Raw genomic sequence first — 18474 nt, 5'->3', positions numbered from 1 at the left:
GTAATTAGAGGCACATACCAATTCTGATGACCACTGAATCAGTCTGATGAGATGTTCTGTAATTATAACCCATCGTTTTGGTTTTATAATCTGTTACCAAACTACATAGTACCTTCTGAGGACCCCCCTCCCATTCCCACACACAGACACACACATATACATACAGCCAATGTGCTGTTTTCTCCTGTAGAGTTGTGTGGCTTTTAGGCTATAGTTAACTCTTGTTTCTTTTAATAGCTGTTTTTAATTATTATTAGTGTTTTATGCCTAGAAAATTCCCTTGATGACTACCTCATCAAAAAAGGTCTATAAATAGAACAGCAAAGAAATAATTGCATAACGGAAAGCACAGATGTAACTATGTTCTATTTCACCTCTTGTTAAGTATTACAAAACAGCTGCCCTCCTCAAGTCTAAAGTTAAAATTGGATACAAGTTTCCATTTAGCATACTGATGCTTTCTTGGGGAAAGCACCTTGATTACATAGGGTAGAAATCTGAATGCTGAAAAGCAGGGGCGTAGCTAGGGCTTTGGGGGCCTGGGGCCCAAGATTTATGTGGGCCCCCCTATGTGTGTGCACGCCGCCAGAAACAGGATATGATGTCACTTCCGGTGATGTCACTTCCGCAAGATGGCCACCACTTGCGAGGGAGCCCTGCTGGAAACAGCTGCTGGAACCTCGTAAGGCACATCCGACCAGCAGGCTACGACGCATCTCCCATGTATCCCCAGCTTTGAGGGTTGTGCGCGCCCAGGTAAAGCGTGATGACACACATGACGTTTGGTGGGACTGACGCCACAGGCGCAGAGGCTGCCCGGGGGGCCGAGGGCGGATGTCACCTCAGGCCATGTCAGTTGTGGAAAGTGGATATGTAAATAATAGTATCTGCCTTCAGTCTTAATGCAAATAACCAGGAAGGGATTGGACCTCTGCAATGATGTAATTTTTAAAGAGGCAAATAACATTTGTGCTTGCATTTCACATACAGCGTGTGTACATTCTGAATTTGAGGGAAAGTCAGTGGATGCCAGGGTAAAGCAAAATACGTCCCAGTGAGACAAGGCAATGGGAAGATTCTTGTTTAAGAAAATTATGGATTTTTTGTGATGCTTAAACTGATTTTTTTTTCTGGGCTGCTGGTGTACAGACCAGACTGACACTTAAAGAAACTGAAGGTCTGTTGGTCTCTTGATTTGAATATTGATATTGTTTGGCCCTTCCATTACAAAAATGTTACCGACCCATGAGCTAAGCAGTTTGAGGTGGAAATCCTTTGTCCTACTTTGTGAACTTTTTTTTTTAACCACACCACTAAACATTTAGCTTTTTGCCACTATGAGCCATGTAACCTTTGACAAGCTATGTTTGTAAAGTCTATACCCGTTATTCATTAAAGAAAACCTAGTTGCAGTTAATCTCTACCCCCCCAAAAAAACCTAATCAGATTTTCCAGAGCGTCCCTCCCCCCATTTCTTTGAAGCTAGGGATTCAGATCTGACCGAAGTCAGTTTGTTATATAGCGAGCCAGTGGAACCCGCTGCCACAAGGTGGTCAAATGGAAATCGCGCTGAGATGCATAATACCTCTCAGCATCCAAAACAAGAGGAAATGCTGTTGCTGCCATGCCTCGCTTCTGGGTTGCGCGGAGGCCTTCTCCGCCTGGCGGCTGGGCTCAAATCCGATCCAGCCAGGTTCCTCTGAGGTTCTGGCGGTTTAAGCTAGCGGCTTCAGTGATGGGCAGCCGGCCTTTGGGGGCAGGTCTCCAAGGCGCCCGAGGCGGAAGGAAGGAGGGCGCCTCGGCTGGGTGCTTGGGAGAGGCACCGAGCTGCGGCTCCCCAAGAAGCCCGCCTGAGCCAGCGCCGCCTGCGCTCCGCCCTCCTCTCCGAGCCGGTCCTGGTGCCTTCCGCCCGGAGTTCGGCGAAGAGCGCAGGCGGGTCTCTGGGCAGGCGAGTTGCCGTCCGGGCCGGGGGCGCCTGCAAGGGAGCTGGTGGCGAAGACTCTGCGTGGAGTGGTATGCGCGGCGTCTCCCCTCGGCGCTGGAGCGAGTAGTGCAGCCTGCAGAGTGAGCACGCATCAGCCTCTGCCGCCTCTTCCTGGCCGGAGCAGGTTTCGCCGGCGGCGAGGGAGGTGAGAGCGGCGCTGGCGCCCACCCCGTGCTAGCAGAGCCGGCAGGAGGAGCTCGGTGGCCGGCCAGGCCAAGGGAAGCCGTCCTTCTGCGCCCTCCTCGGCCATTGTTCGGGACCCCCCTTGGCAATGCAGGGGCCCCCCAGACCCCCCAGACCTGGGGCAACCCGCCCCCCTCCCTACGCCACTGCTGAAAAGAGTACAAAAACAACAACAACAACCAGAAGTGCATTAGAGGGGCTTACCATCTCTTGGTTCTTTTCAGTAAAATTATTTTTTTCCTTTATATTTTTCTAATGACCCTAGATATTTGGTGAGCATAAAGAATTGTGCTAGTGGATTAGCTTCTTCTATTAAAATGAGGTAGTTCCATGCTGGAATTCTGAGGTTCAGGAGAGACTGCTGTATATTTTGATTGCCAATATACGGCAAAATTAGAATAATAGAATAATAAAGTTGGAAGGGACCTCCAGGGTCATCTAGTCCAACCCCCTGTACAATGCAGGAGATTCACGAATACCTCCCTCTAAATTCACAGTATCAGCATTGCTGTCAGATGGTCATCTAGCCTCTGTTTAAAAACCTCCCAAGGAAGCCTGTTCCCCTAAGGAACTGCTCTGTCAGAAAGTTCTTCCAAATGTTGAGCTAGAAACATTTTTGATTTAATTTCAACCCACTGGTTCTGGTCCTACCTTCTGGGGCCACAGAAAACAATTCTGCACCATCCTCTACATGACAATCCTTCAAATACTTGAAGATGGTACTCATATCACCTCTCAGCTGCCTCCTCCCCAGGCTAAACATGCCCAGCTCCTTCAACCTTGCTTCATAGGACTTGGTCTCCAGATTCCTCACTATCTTTGTCGCCTTCCTCTGGACCCGTTCCAGCTTGTCTATATCCTTCTTAAACACAATACTCCAGGTGAGGTCTTACCAGAGCGGAGTAAAGCAATACCATCACTTCACGTGACCTCGGCACTATACTTCTGTTGCTACAGCCCAAAATTGCAAATACAGCCCAAAACTGATGTTTATAATTGGTTCAAACATAACAACAAATGATGGCTTATGTGAACAAGACCTGAAAAATCTTTGCACATGACAACAGCATGATTTGTTTTTAAACTTATTTGTTTTAAAGTGTTTTAACAATCTATTGTGTACTGTTGTGAAGCTGAATGGCTTAAATATTTGTCTGTAATCCACCCTGAGCCCTCTTGCAGGGAAGGCAAAATATAAAATTCAAAAAACATAACAAAACAAAAAACAAACTTTGGGTTTATTCACACAGTATTTCATAACTTTCCCCTCTCCCCTACATTATGTGAACTAACTGATAACTTCCACTTTCACAGCAAGCCGAACCAGAAGACTATGGATTGTACTTGCACCGTACAATGGAATTACAAACCATGGTTTGCTCCCATTTTAGAATCCTGGTTAGCAACAAAAGCCATCTTAAACCTTGAAACTCAGTCATTTGAATGTGGTACACTGGACTGATTGTTTGACTTGCAATGGAGAGATGTAAGTTTAAATATTTGCTAAGCCATGAAGTTCACCTGACCGATACTAGCAGTAGAAAAGACCAACAGTCCAATAGCACCTTTAAAAATTGTGGCAGAGTGTGAGCTTTCTGTGAGTCACTGCTCACTTCTTCAGATTTGAAGAAGTGAGTGTGACTTATGAAAGTTCATGCCCTGCCACAAATTTTGTTAAGTCTTTAAGATGCTACTAGACTCTTACTCTTTTCTACTGCTACCCATCTTTATCTATGACCAATACTAGGCAAGGTCCTCCTGTGACTCTAAGAGAGAAATCCAGACATGCCACCCTGAGTTCTCTGACATTTGGGAATACTGAAATATAAAATTGATTGTTGGAAACGTAAGGGCCAAACTCAGTTCAAATTATTTAAGGTCCCCCCCCCTCACTTAAAGCATCATATTCACAAAAGATTGAGATCCACAAATCCTTTTTTCCTTGCACAGCCCAACTGACATCAATAGAACTACTCAGGAAGAAATACTTTGAGGATCTTTAGTAAAATTCATAAACAAAGCATTAAACAACATTTTCCTTTAAAAAAAACCTAAACATACCTTTCTGGAACAATATAAAGCTGTACAAATAAAGATGTTATGCCCATTATACCTGTCCCTTATTGCAATTCCCTCTTTTCAAATCCACATTTCAAATTGCATGGAACAGCACAGCATTTATTTGCAAAACAATAAATAATTCAAATCACAGGGCAAAAGCTCAGTGGGGCTGAGATATCTTGTAAAATGCTTGAGTATTTTTTCCCCAGGATTGGTGTTAATAAAAATTGTCTTTGATGTTATTTAGTAGAAAGGCAAACAGTCCTTTTTTTCCCATTTGACATTAACAATCTGATCATTTGTCTCTCCAAAGAAAGCCTATGTAGCTTTCATATAGTCTACACAATAAAGCATAGAATATTTCTGTTTACTGAGATATCAACTGGCATTTCACTGCAAGTCAATGGCCTGCCTTGGCTACAGCATACTAGACTTCAATCTGGCATCTACAAATGTCAAAAGTATATAAAAAATTATAAGATGAAAATCAAAAGCAGCCTTTAAATTCCTTTTTTTTCAAGAAAAGGAAACAAAGTTCACCTAAACGTATTTGCTGAGGAAAAAAAAGATCAGTGCAATATTCTCCTGTCAATCTACAAAAACAACGAGGGAAACACTGTCAGTAGGACAGGATAATAAAATTCCAAGCAGATGTTCAAGCAGGGCTCTAATTCTCATGCAACTCCCTCGGTAAGCATATACTTAGTTTATCATATGCAAGCTAGGCAAATTGCACTTCATCACCACAACTTGCATTGTAAAATATTCATATTTCATATTCTAACAAAACTCCATAGAACAAACTTTGTTATATTAAAAGAATCCAAGCCCTTCATTTTAATATAAATAAGACGGAAGGGGGTGGAGGAGATTTCACAGCTCAAATTGTAACTAGTATATTCCAAATGACTGTGCTATGATATCAGGAAAAAAAATGTGCTTGTTCCCACTGAGGGTTTGATTCAACCAAATACTGACATTACAGGGGACAATAAAAGTAACTGTGCTCATGTGTTGCACTATAATTACAAAGAGAAGTATGTGTTTCCCATTTCTGTCCCTATGGAAACTCCACTGGTCTGGAGTATGAATGGGAGTGTATAATATTATGGAGAAATATAATTTCTTAGTACAGTTACCTCATTCAGACAGGCAATGGCTCTATTTGACAAGCAACTTTGGCAGATACACCACACTGTCTCTGATATACAGGAAGTTGCTGCACATCATGTGACTGTATGCCTACAACTGACTTGAAGATTTCTTGCAGTGTAGAATCTGTCTTCAAAACTTAATTGGGTTTTAATCATAACTCTCTCTTTGAAACCCTTGCCAAATATTGTACCTGGCAGAGTTTTTTTTTTTTTTAAACAACCTGGAGACTTCAGATGAAGTCACTCCACATGTTTATTTCTGCTGGTGAGCCTTAATAATGGCAACAGCTTCTAGGTTATTGGAAGTGACAGCATCAAAATCAATGCGTGTCACCAGCAGAGTCAAGACAGATGTCTCTGATTAATCAGAATTACATTTTTACCAAAGAAGGAAACAGCTAAAATCAAAGCACATATTCCTGCCATCCTTCTTGTGGTTATCCTTGCTGTTGTGTCTTTGTATCCAGTTGTATCTTTGGCTTCTAAGAGAAAGATGAGATTGAGATCAAAAGCAGACTACAATTAGAAATATAAAAAACAGAGGTTAAGCAGAAATCTCTTCTATTCTTCAGGATATGAAGCTGCCTTATAGTGTGTGAGGGCATTGGTCCATATGCTACACTCTCTTATCAGTGACTCTCCCAAGGTCTTAAACAGAGGTCTCTCTGAACCCAGTTTTTAATGGGAGGTTACGAACATCGAACAAGGGGCTGCTGCATGAAGAAACATGTATTCTACCATAAGCTGTGACATTTATGAATAAATGTTGGCTCTTAGCTGACCATCAGAATGTACTGGTATCTCAGTTTTCAGATATTCTCAAAATTTTCCAGGATTTGTATATGAATGTCAACAATCACCAGGTTTTTATAATTCACCAACCATCTCTTGAGATTCAATAACGACAACAAAATCGCACATTGAAAGAATACAAAGTTTCTTAAAAAATCCACTGTTCGTTGACCCATTAGCAGCAAATTACAGTGTACCTATGTTACAATTCCAATTATATACTGGCCTTAAATTAGTGTTGCCAAGTCCAATCCCAGAAATATCTGGGGACTTTGGGGGTGGAGCCAGGAGACTTTGGGGGTGGAGCCAGGAGACTTTGGGGGTGGAGCCAGGAGACACTGGGGTGGAGCTAGGGGGAGGGGGGAAATGGCGCCGGGGAGCGTGGCGAGCCACCCCGTCTCGGAGTGGGCGACGCTGCTGCGCAGCTGCCACCTCTTCTCCGCTCGCCGTGGCTGCTCCTCCGAGATGGGCTCAGGCTGAGCCCATCTCAGAGGAGCAGCTGTGGTGGGGCGGGGGGGCGGCAGCGGTGTGGCGGCCTTGCCGACTCCGCTTCACCTCTGGGGTGGAATTGGAGGGGGGGTGGAGGCGGGCTGGGGGCGTGGCGAGCCGCGAGTCTGGGTCCTAGAAGGGCCCGGATTTGCAGCTTGCCATGCTCCTGGTCTGCCTCCGCCCTCCCCTGTTTTTGCCTGCGCTGCTGCCGCCACTTGGCTGCTCCTCCGAGATGGGCTCAGCCTGGGCCCATCTCGGAGGAGCAGATGCGGTGGGTGGGGAGGGGGCGGCGGCGGCGCAGCAGCCTCGCCCGCTCCAGGATGGAGCAGCTCACCATGCTCCCCGGTGCCGTTTCCCCCCTCCCCCCGCTTCCGTTTTTTTGGGGAGCGGGGGAAGAAGGTGGAAATCCTGGGGTCCCCCACCAGGGCGGGAGGGTTGGGAAGCCTACCTTAAATGAATTAAAGGGACTTAAGATTCTTTTCAAATGTAAAACTAAATTAAATTGTTATGTAGGACAAACTTTTAAATTGGGTTACTATGCAACAAAGGTTCAATCTATCTTAATCTTTCCCCCTTCTAATCACCAACATTTTGTCTTTGCATAAGGTAAAATGTTATTTCAGCCATAAAAATATCAACTCTTCATTCTAAGTAAAGGAGGGGGGGAAGCTCTAGGTGGGTCAGATACAATGTATAAGAAAGCTTTATTTATTTGGTATGACAAATTCATTTAACATCAATATCCTTCAGAACACACTGATATTAATTTGGAAAGATTTATGATATATAAATGAATGACATGCCATTCGTCATGATAGGTGGGATATACACATTAGAGGGATCGATATATTGCATAGACTCCTGGAAAAGTACCAAGCAGAGTACCAAGCAATTTCCAGACCTGGCCATCAAGGTTTTGCCATTCTGTTCCCAGATATCAATGTATGATATCCTTAGGGATGGGCATGAGCTAGGAAATTCAAGGTTCATTTCATGGTTTGTGGGGTTACACAAATCTTCATGAACCTTCCCATTTACCAAACCAGTTTATTTCATGAGGTTTGTGATGCAGTAGAATGCTCCCCCCAACCCCGTGGGCTAGAGACATCAAACCTGCAGCATGTCTCTAGCTGACTCTCCTGTATCTGTCCTTCAGGTTTGGTGAGGATTGGATTTGGGAGGCAAGTTACAGCTCTCCAATGCAGGTAGCCCCAGGAAAGTGCTAGTAGCAAAGCCCAAAGATCCTCAGCAAAACAAACAATGAAGTTAAGCCTCCCTGCTTTGCATGAGCAGAAGAACAAGTGCCTCAGAGCCCTGAGTAAGCACCAAACACCCCCAACTCCACTCTTCACACTGAGGAAAGACTTCTAGTTCCCTTCCTTCTCTGTCTTTAACTGCTACACAGTGCACCTGCAGCTGACCAAAACACAAAACAAAACAGCGGCATGTGTGCTGGGGGTATATATACCACTCTGCACCAATAGAGCAAAATGGGAGCTCTCTTATTGGTAGCCAGTGCTGCAATATGGAGAGTGCATGATCTGTCATTTATGTATGAATTTCTATGAAATGTAAGATACACATGGAGACCCATATATATTAGGGAGCTCTGGGACAGGGCTATGGAACTGCTTGAGCCACTGACTGTGGAACAGGGCACATTTAGTTCCCACTACGAATTCTTCTCATGGGGTGAACAGAAGCCACTCTGAAATCTGTTTCTGGCCCCATGGTGACACTAATTTCTGGGGTAAGGAACAGAAGAAAAACAGGAACAGAAGAAAAACATTATTGGAACAGAATAGGTAAGGAACAGAAGAAAAACATTATTGGCTTTTTTTGCTATTGTAATCATTCTCTCCTGTTTTCCTGTCTGGACAGGAATTTCCAGCTGGAGACTTTCACAGTTAGAGGTATGTCCTTGGTACACAGGAAGGATCTATGTCCTCGGACATTTCTGTTTTCAGTTTAACGGGGTGGGGGGTGGTTGACTTGGCCTAGAAGGATGGTACAACCCTTAAGCCAACACAGCTCCTTCAAATGCAAATTGTCTCATGTACCCCAGTTAAAAACAAAAATAAAAATTGGTATATTGGTTAACTGTTCATAAAACATCTTTGTATCACTCTTTTACTACTTTGAATCCTTTTTTGCTTGTTCTTCTTACCATGTGTTATTTGTTTAAATTTATTTAAATTGCATTTGGATTTTTTTGTAAGCTGCTTTGGGGCCCTACTGTGGAGGAAAGCAGGATAAAAAAAAATACACTAAATGAATAAACAACATAAAGGGAGCGCTCAAAATGTTTAGAACACAAGACTTACACTGTTTGTTCTGATTTTAAAAAAATCAGATAAAGACTGGCCTTACTATGCCATGAAGAGAAGCAAGCTTCTAGATACTATTTTCTTGCTATTAATTCCATCTTGGGCAACATTTCAACATGGTAGTGGATGAAGCATAAGTACTCTCCCTTGGGACTTCGTGCTCATGCAGCTTCCCATTTAAACTAAGCTTCTCTCTATGCCAAGTCCCTACGTGGCCCATGTAGCTGCTTTGCATGGGGAAGAAACACAGTTTAAATGAGACATTGTGTGAATGCAAAGTCCCATGGGGAAGTATTTTCTCTTCAGTCACAGAGTCATTTTAGAAAATCAACTCCAGTCCAGAACATGGGGGATAAGAAGCAGAGCTCAGCTTCCTCTTTTGCTTAAAAATGCCTAAGATTTGCAGTGTAATAATCAGAATGTTGATAGTTACACAGAAAGACAAATACCTACAATCTGATGCCTGGAAGAAAAAGCTAAAAGTAAATGCATGCTTTTGCAAGTGTTAAAGGCATGGGGAGGGGGAGAGGGGCACCGAGTCACTGGTCTGAAGCAGCGTAGTGTAAGCCAAACAGACAGAGGCAGAGGCTTGAAGCAAGTTAGGGCTGGGGAAGGGTGATGGTTCAGAAATATGGTCAGTAGGTCAATGGCTTTGCAAATGTGCTGTGTAACACCAGTGGCTATTACACCACCTTAATTAAAGAAGTGATTGCTTCAGTGATCCAGAAGTAATTTTGAGCTGACAACAATTACACACAACCTTCTGAGTAACTCCAAGCTTGGAAAGACACATATGCAGAGATGACCTGAAAAGAGACAGACAAACCACACCACAGTTTTAAAAACAAGCAAACAACATAGATCCAAGTAGGCAGCTGTGTTGGTCTGAAGTAGTAGAACAAAATAGCAGTCAATTGCACCTTTAAGACCAACTTAGTTTTATTCAGAATGTAAGCTTTCATGTGCTCTAAGCACACCATCAGACGAGGAATCCGGCACAGTGAGCAGAGCCACACATCGCTGGTAGGCAGTGGCTCAGAATGCAAAATGGCACAGATTTAAGATCCAGTGACAGAATAGCAAAATTATCTGGTAAGCAGGGGTTTAGAATGTAAAATGGTACAAATATAAGATCCAATGACAGAACAGTAAAATTAACAAATTGAGCAAACCTTTGATCCTTTATCAAAGATTTCAGGTTTTCACGACTGGTAACATCATTAGGGTTTGTAGAATCTTTTGGGCTCAAGTGCCGTGTTCTACTGGAGAAAGTTTTTCTTCCAGACGTTTCGTTCTCAGCTATGGAGAACATCCTCAGTGGCATTGCAGCCGGAGCAGGCGCTCTGACCTTCTTGGCTGCTGTGCATTGAGTGGGGCCAGGGCTGCTGGAGAGCTGCTATTTCTAGGCTGGAGGGGGTGTGGTGAAAGGGCAATTGGTTTGTGGATTGTTTGGTGGGGCTTCCTGGAAGGGTAGTGAAAAGGAAACTGGCTGTTGAATGTGACCATTGTTCTGTGTTAATTGCTGGGAGGGTTGGAAGGGGTGTGAAGATAAGGAAGATGGTTGTTGACTGTGCTGATTGTTCTGTGGAATGTACTGGTTGTTCTGCGACTTTCTGCAATTTATAGTCTGTAGGGTACCCTCTTCCTTTTTTTTTAAACCCAAGATTGCCTATATTTGTATTTAGTTTTATTTAAATATATATGGCCTACTCTTTTAACAGTTCAAGTTTTCAAGGCAGTTTATGACAAGATAGAAAACATGCAACAACATATCCAGAACTTACAAAGGAAAAATAAGTCAATTCAGTCAAAAAGTACAACCATTTGCAAAATAAAATCTATCTAAACTGAGAAAAGGAATGGTCTTTATATATTCGGATTAGGAGCATGCACACCCCAATGCAATGATATCCCTTCCAGAGATGTGTTTTCATGCCTTTTTTGTTGAAACAGCCCAGCAGGAACTCATTTGCATATGAGGCCATAGCCCTGATGTAACCATTGTTTCACACGGGGCTTTTTAAAGAAAACGCCCAACAGGAACTCATTTACGTATTAGGCCATACCCCCCTCCCAATGCCAAGCCAACTGGAACTGTGTTCCTGTGCATTCCTGCTCAACCCTCCCCCCCCTGTGTTTTTAAAGTGATGATGCAGTGTCAGACTCACACATATTCTACCCCCGCCTTTGCTTTCCTTGAGACTTTACTGAGTGGTGAGGGGCCACCATGTTAATCATTTTTTGTCTGTACAAAATTAACACAGGTAATTTATAAAAAAAAATACAAAAAACCCCACAGATAGCTGTGTTGATTCATTAGCAAACATGATACTATATTTTTCTTTACTTTTCCTTTCTGCCTGACAAGAAATCTTTGTGACTAGTGCTGGAGGCAGATCTGAATACATGCTGGCTTCTACATCTTCAGAGAAAGAACTGCCTCTACCATCCCTGTAGCCTTTCAGGCAATCTGAGATCTTGTTACATTTAGCATGGCCTTATGAAACTGATCTGCTTATCTTCTCTGTTTTAAGACAAAATGCAGACTAGGTCTTTTTGAAAATCATGTTCTGTAACATCTTCATCCCACCCACCCCTCATTGTTTTTCTTTGCATTCAGCCTGAAACAGTTCTGTAAGATTCTCAGATTTCACAGTGTTTCTACACATCCCTACCCATGAAAATATAAAACAAAAACAAAAATGCTGCTCTCTGTGGATTAGTCAAACCTGTGCTGTCATATCCAATGAACATTAAAAAAAAATATCACACAAAACCAGCAGATGATGCACATAGCTATGCTGGTCCAAAGCGAAATCCCCAAACAGAAGTCATATAAATATTATTTGACCAAAACAAAACAACACAATATATTGTAAAAACTGGTTGATTAAAAATGAGGGAAGAGAAAGGAGAAAAGCAAATATTTCATGCCCTGATCTTGCCTGTTGGGTGTGTTCTGTATTGAACATCAAATCTGAATGGATAAAGTAGAACTGCCCAGTGGAGCTGGTATCAAGTTGTACCTTTGGCCTTCAGGGGAGAGGAGGAGGAGGAGACAACAGAAGCCACAAACAAGTCTAAAAACAAGTAGTTGATCAAATATCTCTCTAAACCAACTGGCACCCACTGGTCCCTTAAAAGGCTGAGACCACAGAAAGTTGACATTTTGCTAGAACAACTCAATAAAACAATTAAGATTAAAACACCCAGAATCAAAACTAGGTTTGCTAGCCATAGTAATACAAAGCTGTCTTCTCATCAGACAATTGGATCTATGTATCTCAATATTGTCATTTCTGATTGGCAGGAAATCTCCATGGTCTGAGGGAGTAAAAGATCTTTCCCTGCACTGGCTGCTTGAGATCTTCACTGGAGGTATTTGAGACTGAATTTAGGGCCTTTACATGTAAAGCATGCCCTTTAGAGTTAATCTCCAGCCTCTGTATTGGTGTTCTCCAATGTCATTATTGCCCCATTTGAATTTCCTATTTTGTGGAACCAAAATTAAACAAAATTAAACCCTGACCCAAAGCTGAAATTTAATCACCATGTTTTGAATAGCTTAAAAAAGAGATAATTTCTCAAATGCAAAACATAAAATTCAAAATGTATTTCTTTCTTTTTTTAATTGCAACCTCCTCCCATAACTCTGGCTCTAAGTGGGTGGCAGTTTAAAAATATATGAATAACACTCAGTAAAACAAACAAAAACTTCCATTATAGATATTCTAATAAGTTTCCACACATGCTAAAGGAAATTAAAAAAAGAAATCCTGTGGGAATTCCATCTGTTTCTTGAATATAATATAGCCAGACAAACTCCTACATGCTTAACTTGACCACCAGAGGCCAGTCCATTCAAAAAATATACAGAAGGCTTCCCTCTTACATAGTCTTTATGGAATAGAAATATTGAACATATATAGAACACTGTGGAACAGCCACAAAACAGCATCCCAGAGTTTGAATTCTGGCAGCTTACCTCAGGAATCCCATACAGAAAGAAGGTATTCTGAGAAAATCTGTACTATCCAGAACTACCATTTTGATTCAACCCCAAAACCCACTCTTCCTTCAGCCTCTGTTTCCACCATTACACCCCACCAAAAAAAATCTTTACTGAAAGAAATATAGCTAATTGAAGATCATCTGTTTTCATAACAAAAGGAAACAAAACTTTTTATTAGAAAAACTGTATTATCCAAACTGATTCCTGCAATTTTAATTAATGTACTTTTTGCATGGACTTAATTTAATTAATGTACTTTTTTGGTTTTGGCTCATTAGTTGGACACAATCTCCTACCACCAGCACCTTTATATTAAATGGTTATCAGCACTCTCAAGATAGTTACAAAGTTATTTTAAAAATGGAAGAACCCCAGCTTTTCTTACCTTGTCTAGGGAAAATGTTTTGGTCAGCGCAAATCCCCATCCTGCTTCAAAAGCTCTGCGGATCATCGGTGAACTTGTTGTTGGAGTTGCACTGGCAAGGCCAAAAGGATTCAGAAACTTTAGACCAGCCATTTCTACACTGATGTCTACCAGATCAATGGGAGTGTAGAAAAGAGGCAGACGTGGCACAGAAGAAACTGCAGCACCATACAAAGACTGCAGAAATAAACAAAAAAAACTAATTACCTATATATCTTAGTTGTACTCTTCTCTTCTTCTAAGGAGCTCAGGGTAGCACAATATGAAGCTATCATACTTCAATTTGGATAAGGCCACCCAACAAGCCTCACAGCTGAAGAGCAATGGGAAGTAGGGAACAAGCAGTTATAACAACTAATCCAAACAAGGGGGAAGGGGAACTACATTTGTGAATAATGAGAAAAGGTTGATAATTCACAGTATTCAGTCTATTGCTGATTCTAGTTCAGTTCCACTGAAATTTGAACCGGCAGGCATCTTTTAAGGACAGAGGGATAGTTTTGAGAGTCATTTTATTTTGGTTTTAACTGGGTTTTTTTTTTAAAAAAACTATTATTGTGAGCCACCTTGAACCAAAAGAAAAGATGAAGTATAAATGTTTCAAAGAAATAAACAAAATTTAAAAATGGGAAAAGGGAAGAGGGGCAGAGTAACCCAGTAGATATGTCCCTGACAGGGACACCTTCCAGTCAGAAAAGTATATTTCCACTGAACAGGATCATCCTGATTGGTGATTCTGTACACAAACTTTACAGTTATTGTTAATCATTATAATCAAAGGCTTTCTGATTCTGAAGAAACATGGGTGTTGTTTGAGTAAATTATGTTGTTATCTGGAACTATATTTACTTGTTTGTCTGTGCCTCTTTGTGTCCTCTGCACTCCAGTGTAAATGTAACCCTGTAAGACCTCAGGACCAATCAATCACCCATTAGGGTCTAATTAGGGTCACTGATGTAACAAACACGAATTTGAGCAGACTTTGGAGGATGGTGGAAGACAGGAGGATCTGGTGTGACTTTGTCCATGGGCTCGCAAAGAGTCGGACTCGACTGTGAGACTGAACAAGGGTCACTTGGCCTCAGACATAGAGGGGTGGAGATTCAGCCCCACTTTGTTATACCTCCTCTCCTCCAGCTCCTCTTTTCTACTTCTTAAGCCTTTTAAGGGGCCCTAATCAAAGTCTAGGGCATGCCCAGTGGTTTCCCTTTAGTTAGACGTTGAAGAAGAGGAGGAAATTAGATTTATAACCCCACCCCTCACTCAGAGTGGCTTACCATGTCCTTCCCTTCCTCTCTCCACAACAGACACCCTGTGAGATAGGTGGGAATGAGAGAGCTTTTTCAAAAACTGCTTTTAAAAGAACAGCACTTAGAGAACTGTTACTTACCCAAGGGCACCCAGCAGCTACATGTGCAGGAGTGGAGAATCAAACCCAGTTCTCCAGATTAGAGTCCACTGCTCTTAACCACTACACCAAACTGGTTCTCACGGCATGGCCAAGCCTCTAACGGACCAATAATGCCTTCTGAGCAATTGTTGACCCTTCCTTGCCCCTAGGGCGCTTTCAAACTGGTGAGCCAGTTTGGTGCAGTGTTTAAGAGTGCAGACTCTAATCTGGGAGAACCAGGTTTGATTCCCCACTCCTCAATATACAGCTGCTGGTGTGACCCTGGTTCAGTCACAAGTTCTCTCAGAGCTGTTCTCTCAAGAGCAGATCTTGAAAGAGCTCTCTCAGCCCCACCTACCTCACAGGGTGTCTGTTGTGGGAGGGGAAGGGGAAGAAAACTGTAAGCCACTCTGAGAATATATCCAATCTCCTCCTTTTCTTCTCTTTCTAACAGCAGATAGACAGCTGGCTGTTACAATTCCAGCTGGTAGTGGCTGCTTGACTTGCCAGCCACCATTGATCATCTGGCTGAAGTGAGGATCTTTATAAGGTGCATCTGGGATGCCTCTGGGTCTGCTGGATGCTAGGCTTTTGACAACTGGAGGGAGGGAGCAAGGAAGGAGGTAAGTGTCTCTGCCACTCCCTGACAGATCCAAAAATGAAAATGCTGTGTAAATCTTTACTATGTACCATCTATGACTCTGTGACAAAGCAGACAGTTTGCATGATGAAGATCCCTAGTTTAACCATAGGCCTCTCTAGCTACTTGATAGGGTTGCCAAGTCCAACCCCAGAAATATCTGGGGACTTTGGGGGTGGAGCCAGGAGACACTGGGGTGGAGCTAGGGGGAGGGGGAAACGGCGCCGGGGAGCGTGGCGAGCCGCCCTGCAGCTGCCGCCTGAGCCCATCTCAGAGGAGCAGCAACAGCAAGCGGAGAAGAGGCGGCAGTGGTGCGGTGGCCTCACCCGTTCCGCCTCTGGTGTGGAAGCGGAGGGGGGGGGTGGAGGCGGGCCGGGGGCATGGTGAGCCGCAAGTCCGGGTCCTAGAAGGGCCCGGATTCATGGTTCGCCATGCTCCTGGCGTGCCTCGCCCTCCCCTTCTCTGGTTTTGCCTGCTCCTCCGAGATGGGCTCAGCCTGGGCCCATCTCGGAGGAGCAGCTGCGGTGGGCGGGGAGGAGACGGCAGCAGCGCGGCAGCCTCACCCGCTCCAGGATCGGGCAGCTCGCCATGCTCCCCGGTGCCGTTTCCCCCTCCCCCCGCTTCCGTTTTTTTGGGGAGCGGGGGAAGAGGGTGGAAATCCTGGGGTCCCTTGCCAGGGCGGGAGGGTTGGGAAGCCTACTACTTGATCTCTGTTCCTCAGCAATGAGAATACTGAGCTGGACAAGCTAATGTAAAACATATGTGATTTTTTTTTTTAGAAATTTTAAAGCCATTAGGATGGTAGGTTAGCAAAAACAACAACATACATTTGAGGGAAAATGGAACAATAATTCCAATAATGTTCCAATAATGGAACAATGCAATAATATAAACTTATTTTATTGTTTTAACAACAAATGCATCATTTATAAGTCTGTACACTTTGGCAGTCATGATATTTAGAAGTATTTTAAGAAGAAAAATTATGAATAAACCCAATACTACAGAGCAAGTGTAACCATAGGCAATCCTTTATACATACCTTCTGAGAGGTAAGGGAAAAGCACAATTTTTGTATTGAACAAAGAAGTGGACAGAAACAATCTAATATAGTTACAGGAGCACTAGCCACATATTTGACTTAAGTATTATAACACTGACCTCTTCTATTCTACATTACCATCATATACACTATAGCATATTAACAGTAGACAAAATTAATCACATCGTAACAAGAAATACATCCTTGAAAAATGATACAGTGCACACAGGAATTACAACTTGTTTCATGTAAACATTTTCATACTTCACATTTTGAGTGACTAAAGCCCTTGTCCTAAAAAGCATTTCACTCATTCTATAAGATTTTTTTTTAAATGTTCAACAGGGTATTTTTTTTTCAGTGCTCCCCCATTTTTTTCTTCATACTTCTAGACCTGGGTCTTGAGTCCAAGTTCAACACTCTAACAGCTGCTCCGGTTCCCAATGTTTTTGCCACCTGATATTTTACAACTATTAGACTACAGAAAACCATTCAGGGGTGTCAAATTCATTTGTTATGAGGGCTGGAGTTGACATAAATGATACCTTGTTGGGCCAGGCCATATGTGTCATAAAATGTAATGCCAGGTAGTGGAGATATAAACTTTATAAAGGATGCACACAAACACAATTAGAGCCAGTTTGGTGTAGTGGTTAAGTGTGCGGACAGCCAGTTTGGTGTAGTGGTTAAGTGTGCGGACTCTTATCTGGGAGAACCGGGTTTGATTCCCCACTCCTCCACTTGCACTTGCTAGCATAGCCTTGGGTCAGCCATAGCTCTGGCAGAGGTTGTCCTTGAAAGGTCAGCTGCTGTAAGAGCCCTCTCCAGCCCCTCCCACCTCACAGGGTGTCTGTTGTGGGGGAGGAAGGTAAAGGAGATTGTGAGCCGCTCTGAGACTCTTCGGAGTGGAGGGCGGGATATAAATCCAATATCTTATCTTCTTCTTCTACAATTACAGGTTTTGTTTTTTAAAAAACTTACAATAAATTTTGCTTAAAAGATTAGCATTACTGCAATATTTTGTTTATTTAACAATCTCTGATAAGTGAAACCTCTTGCTCAGAATTATTGCATCAAAATCTGTAGATAATGCCTATGCTGTAGCAATCTTGATCAGGAGTGTGTCTGTAAATTGAAAACCTACTTTTCATTTATTTACATTCATTACAGAAATTTCATGGTCACTGCTTTGAGCCTAAGACTCAGGGGAAAACATGAAATGGCCGGGCCTTGTGAGCTTTTGTACATAAGTTGCTTCATGTGCTGATCAGCCAATAGAGAAAAATAGAGGCTACTGAGCAAGCCTGGCAAAGCAAGCTGTGATGCAGAAGGAAGAGAGAGAGAAGGAAGCAGATGACAGTAAGTTGCTCATGGGCCTGATAGGAGGTCTCCGTGGGCCTGATCTGGCCCTCCAGCCACATGTTTGACACCCTTCATCTACATCTTTAAATTTTAAATGTTTGTATACATTTATTTAAGGAGCCCAATAGCACAGAGTGGTAAGCTGCAGTACTGCAGTCCAAGCTCTGCTCACAACCTGAGTTTGATCCTGGCGGAAGCTGGGTTCAAATAGCCGATTCAAGGTTGATTCAGCCTTCCATCCTTCTGAGGTTGGTAAAATGAGTACCCAGCTTGCTGGGGGTAAAGTGTACGTGGCCGGGGAAGACAATGACAAACCACGCTGTAAAGTCTGCCATGAAAACGCTGTGATCCAACGTCACTCCAGAGTCAAAATGACTGGTGCTTGCACAGGGGACTACCTTTACCTTTATACATTTATTTATTTGTATACAAAAATGCCCCAACAGTTTCAAGGCAAATAGCCATAATGAGGCTGCCATGTGCTCACCCAAAGATGTGTCCATTAACTTTAAATGGTTAGGTGTGGCAGGATTGTATACTGCTGCTATTTTCCAATTACCTGATGTATTAGTCCTTTCAGTCTTCTGCTAAAGCAAGTAAACAACTTTACAGCC

General features: G+C 42.9%; 1 protein-coding gene across 5 annotated transcripts in view; it reads right to left on the bottom strand.

The window, feature by feature from the left end:
• The window catches only part of DPYD (dihydropyrimidine dehydrogenase), an 833908-nt gene that overhangs the window by 341417 nt on the left and 474017 nt on the right, over positions 1–18474 (bottom strand). For 4 of the 5 annotated variants that reach the window (XM_060232210.1, XM_060232213.1, XM_060232215.1 and 1 more), the window contains one exon: positions 13388–13603. The exons of the other annotated variant lie outside the window; for it this stretch is intronic. In XM_060232210.1, the coding sequence (XP_060088193.1) occupies positions 13388–13603 (216 nt within the window). The remainder of the gene's footprint in view (positions 1–13387; positions 13604–18474) is intronic. 5 annotated transcript variants of the gene reach the window in all.

This window comes from Heteronotia binoei, chromosome 2 (genome assembly GCF_032191835.1).
Source record: "Heteronotia binoei isolate CCM8104 ecotype False Entrance Well chromosome 2, APGP_CSIRO_Hbin_v1, whole genome shotgun sequence".
NCBI classification, from domain to species: Eukaryota; Metazoa; Chordata; class Lepidosauria; order Squamata; family Gekkonidae; genus Heteronotia; species Heteronotia binoei.
Note: the sequence above shows the minus strand (reverse complement) of the source record. Positions and strands in the feature narration are given on the sequence as shown.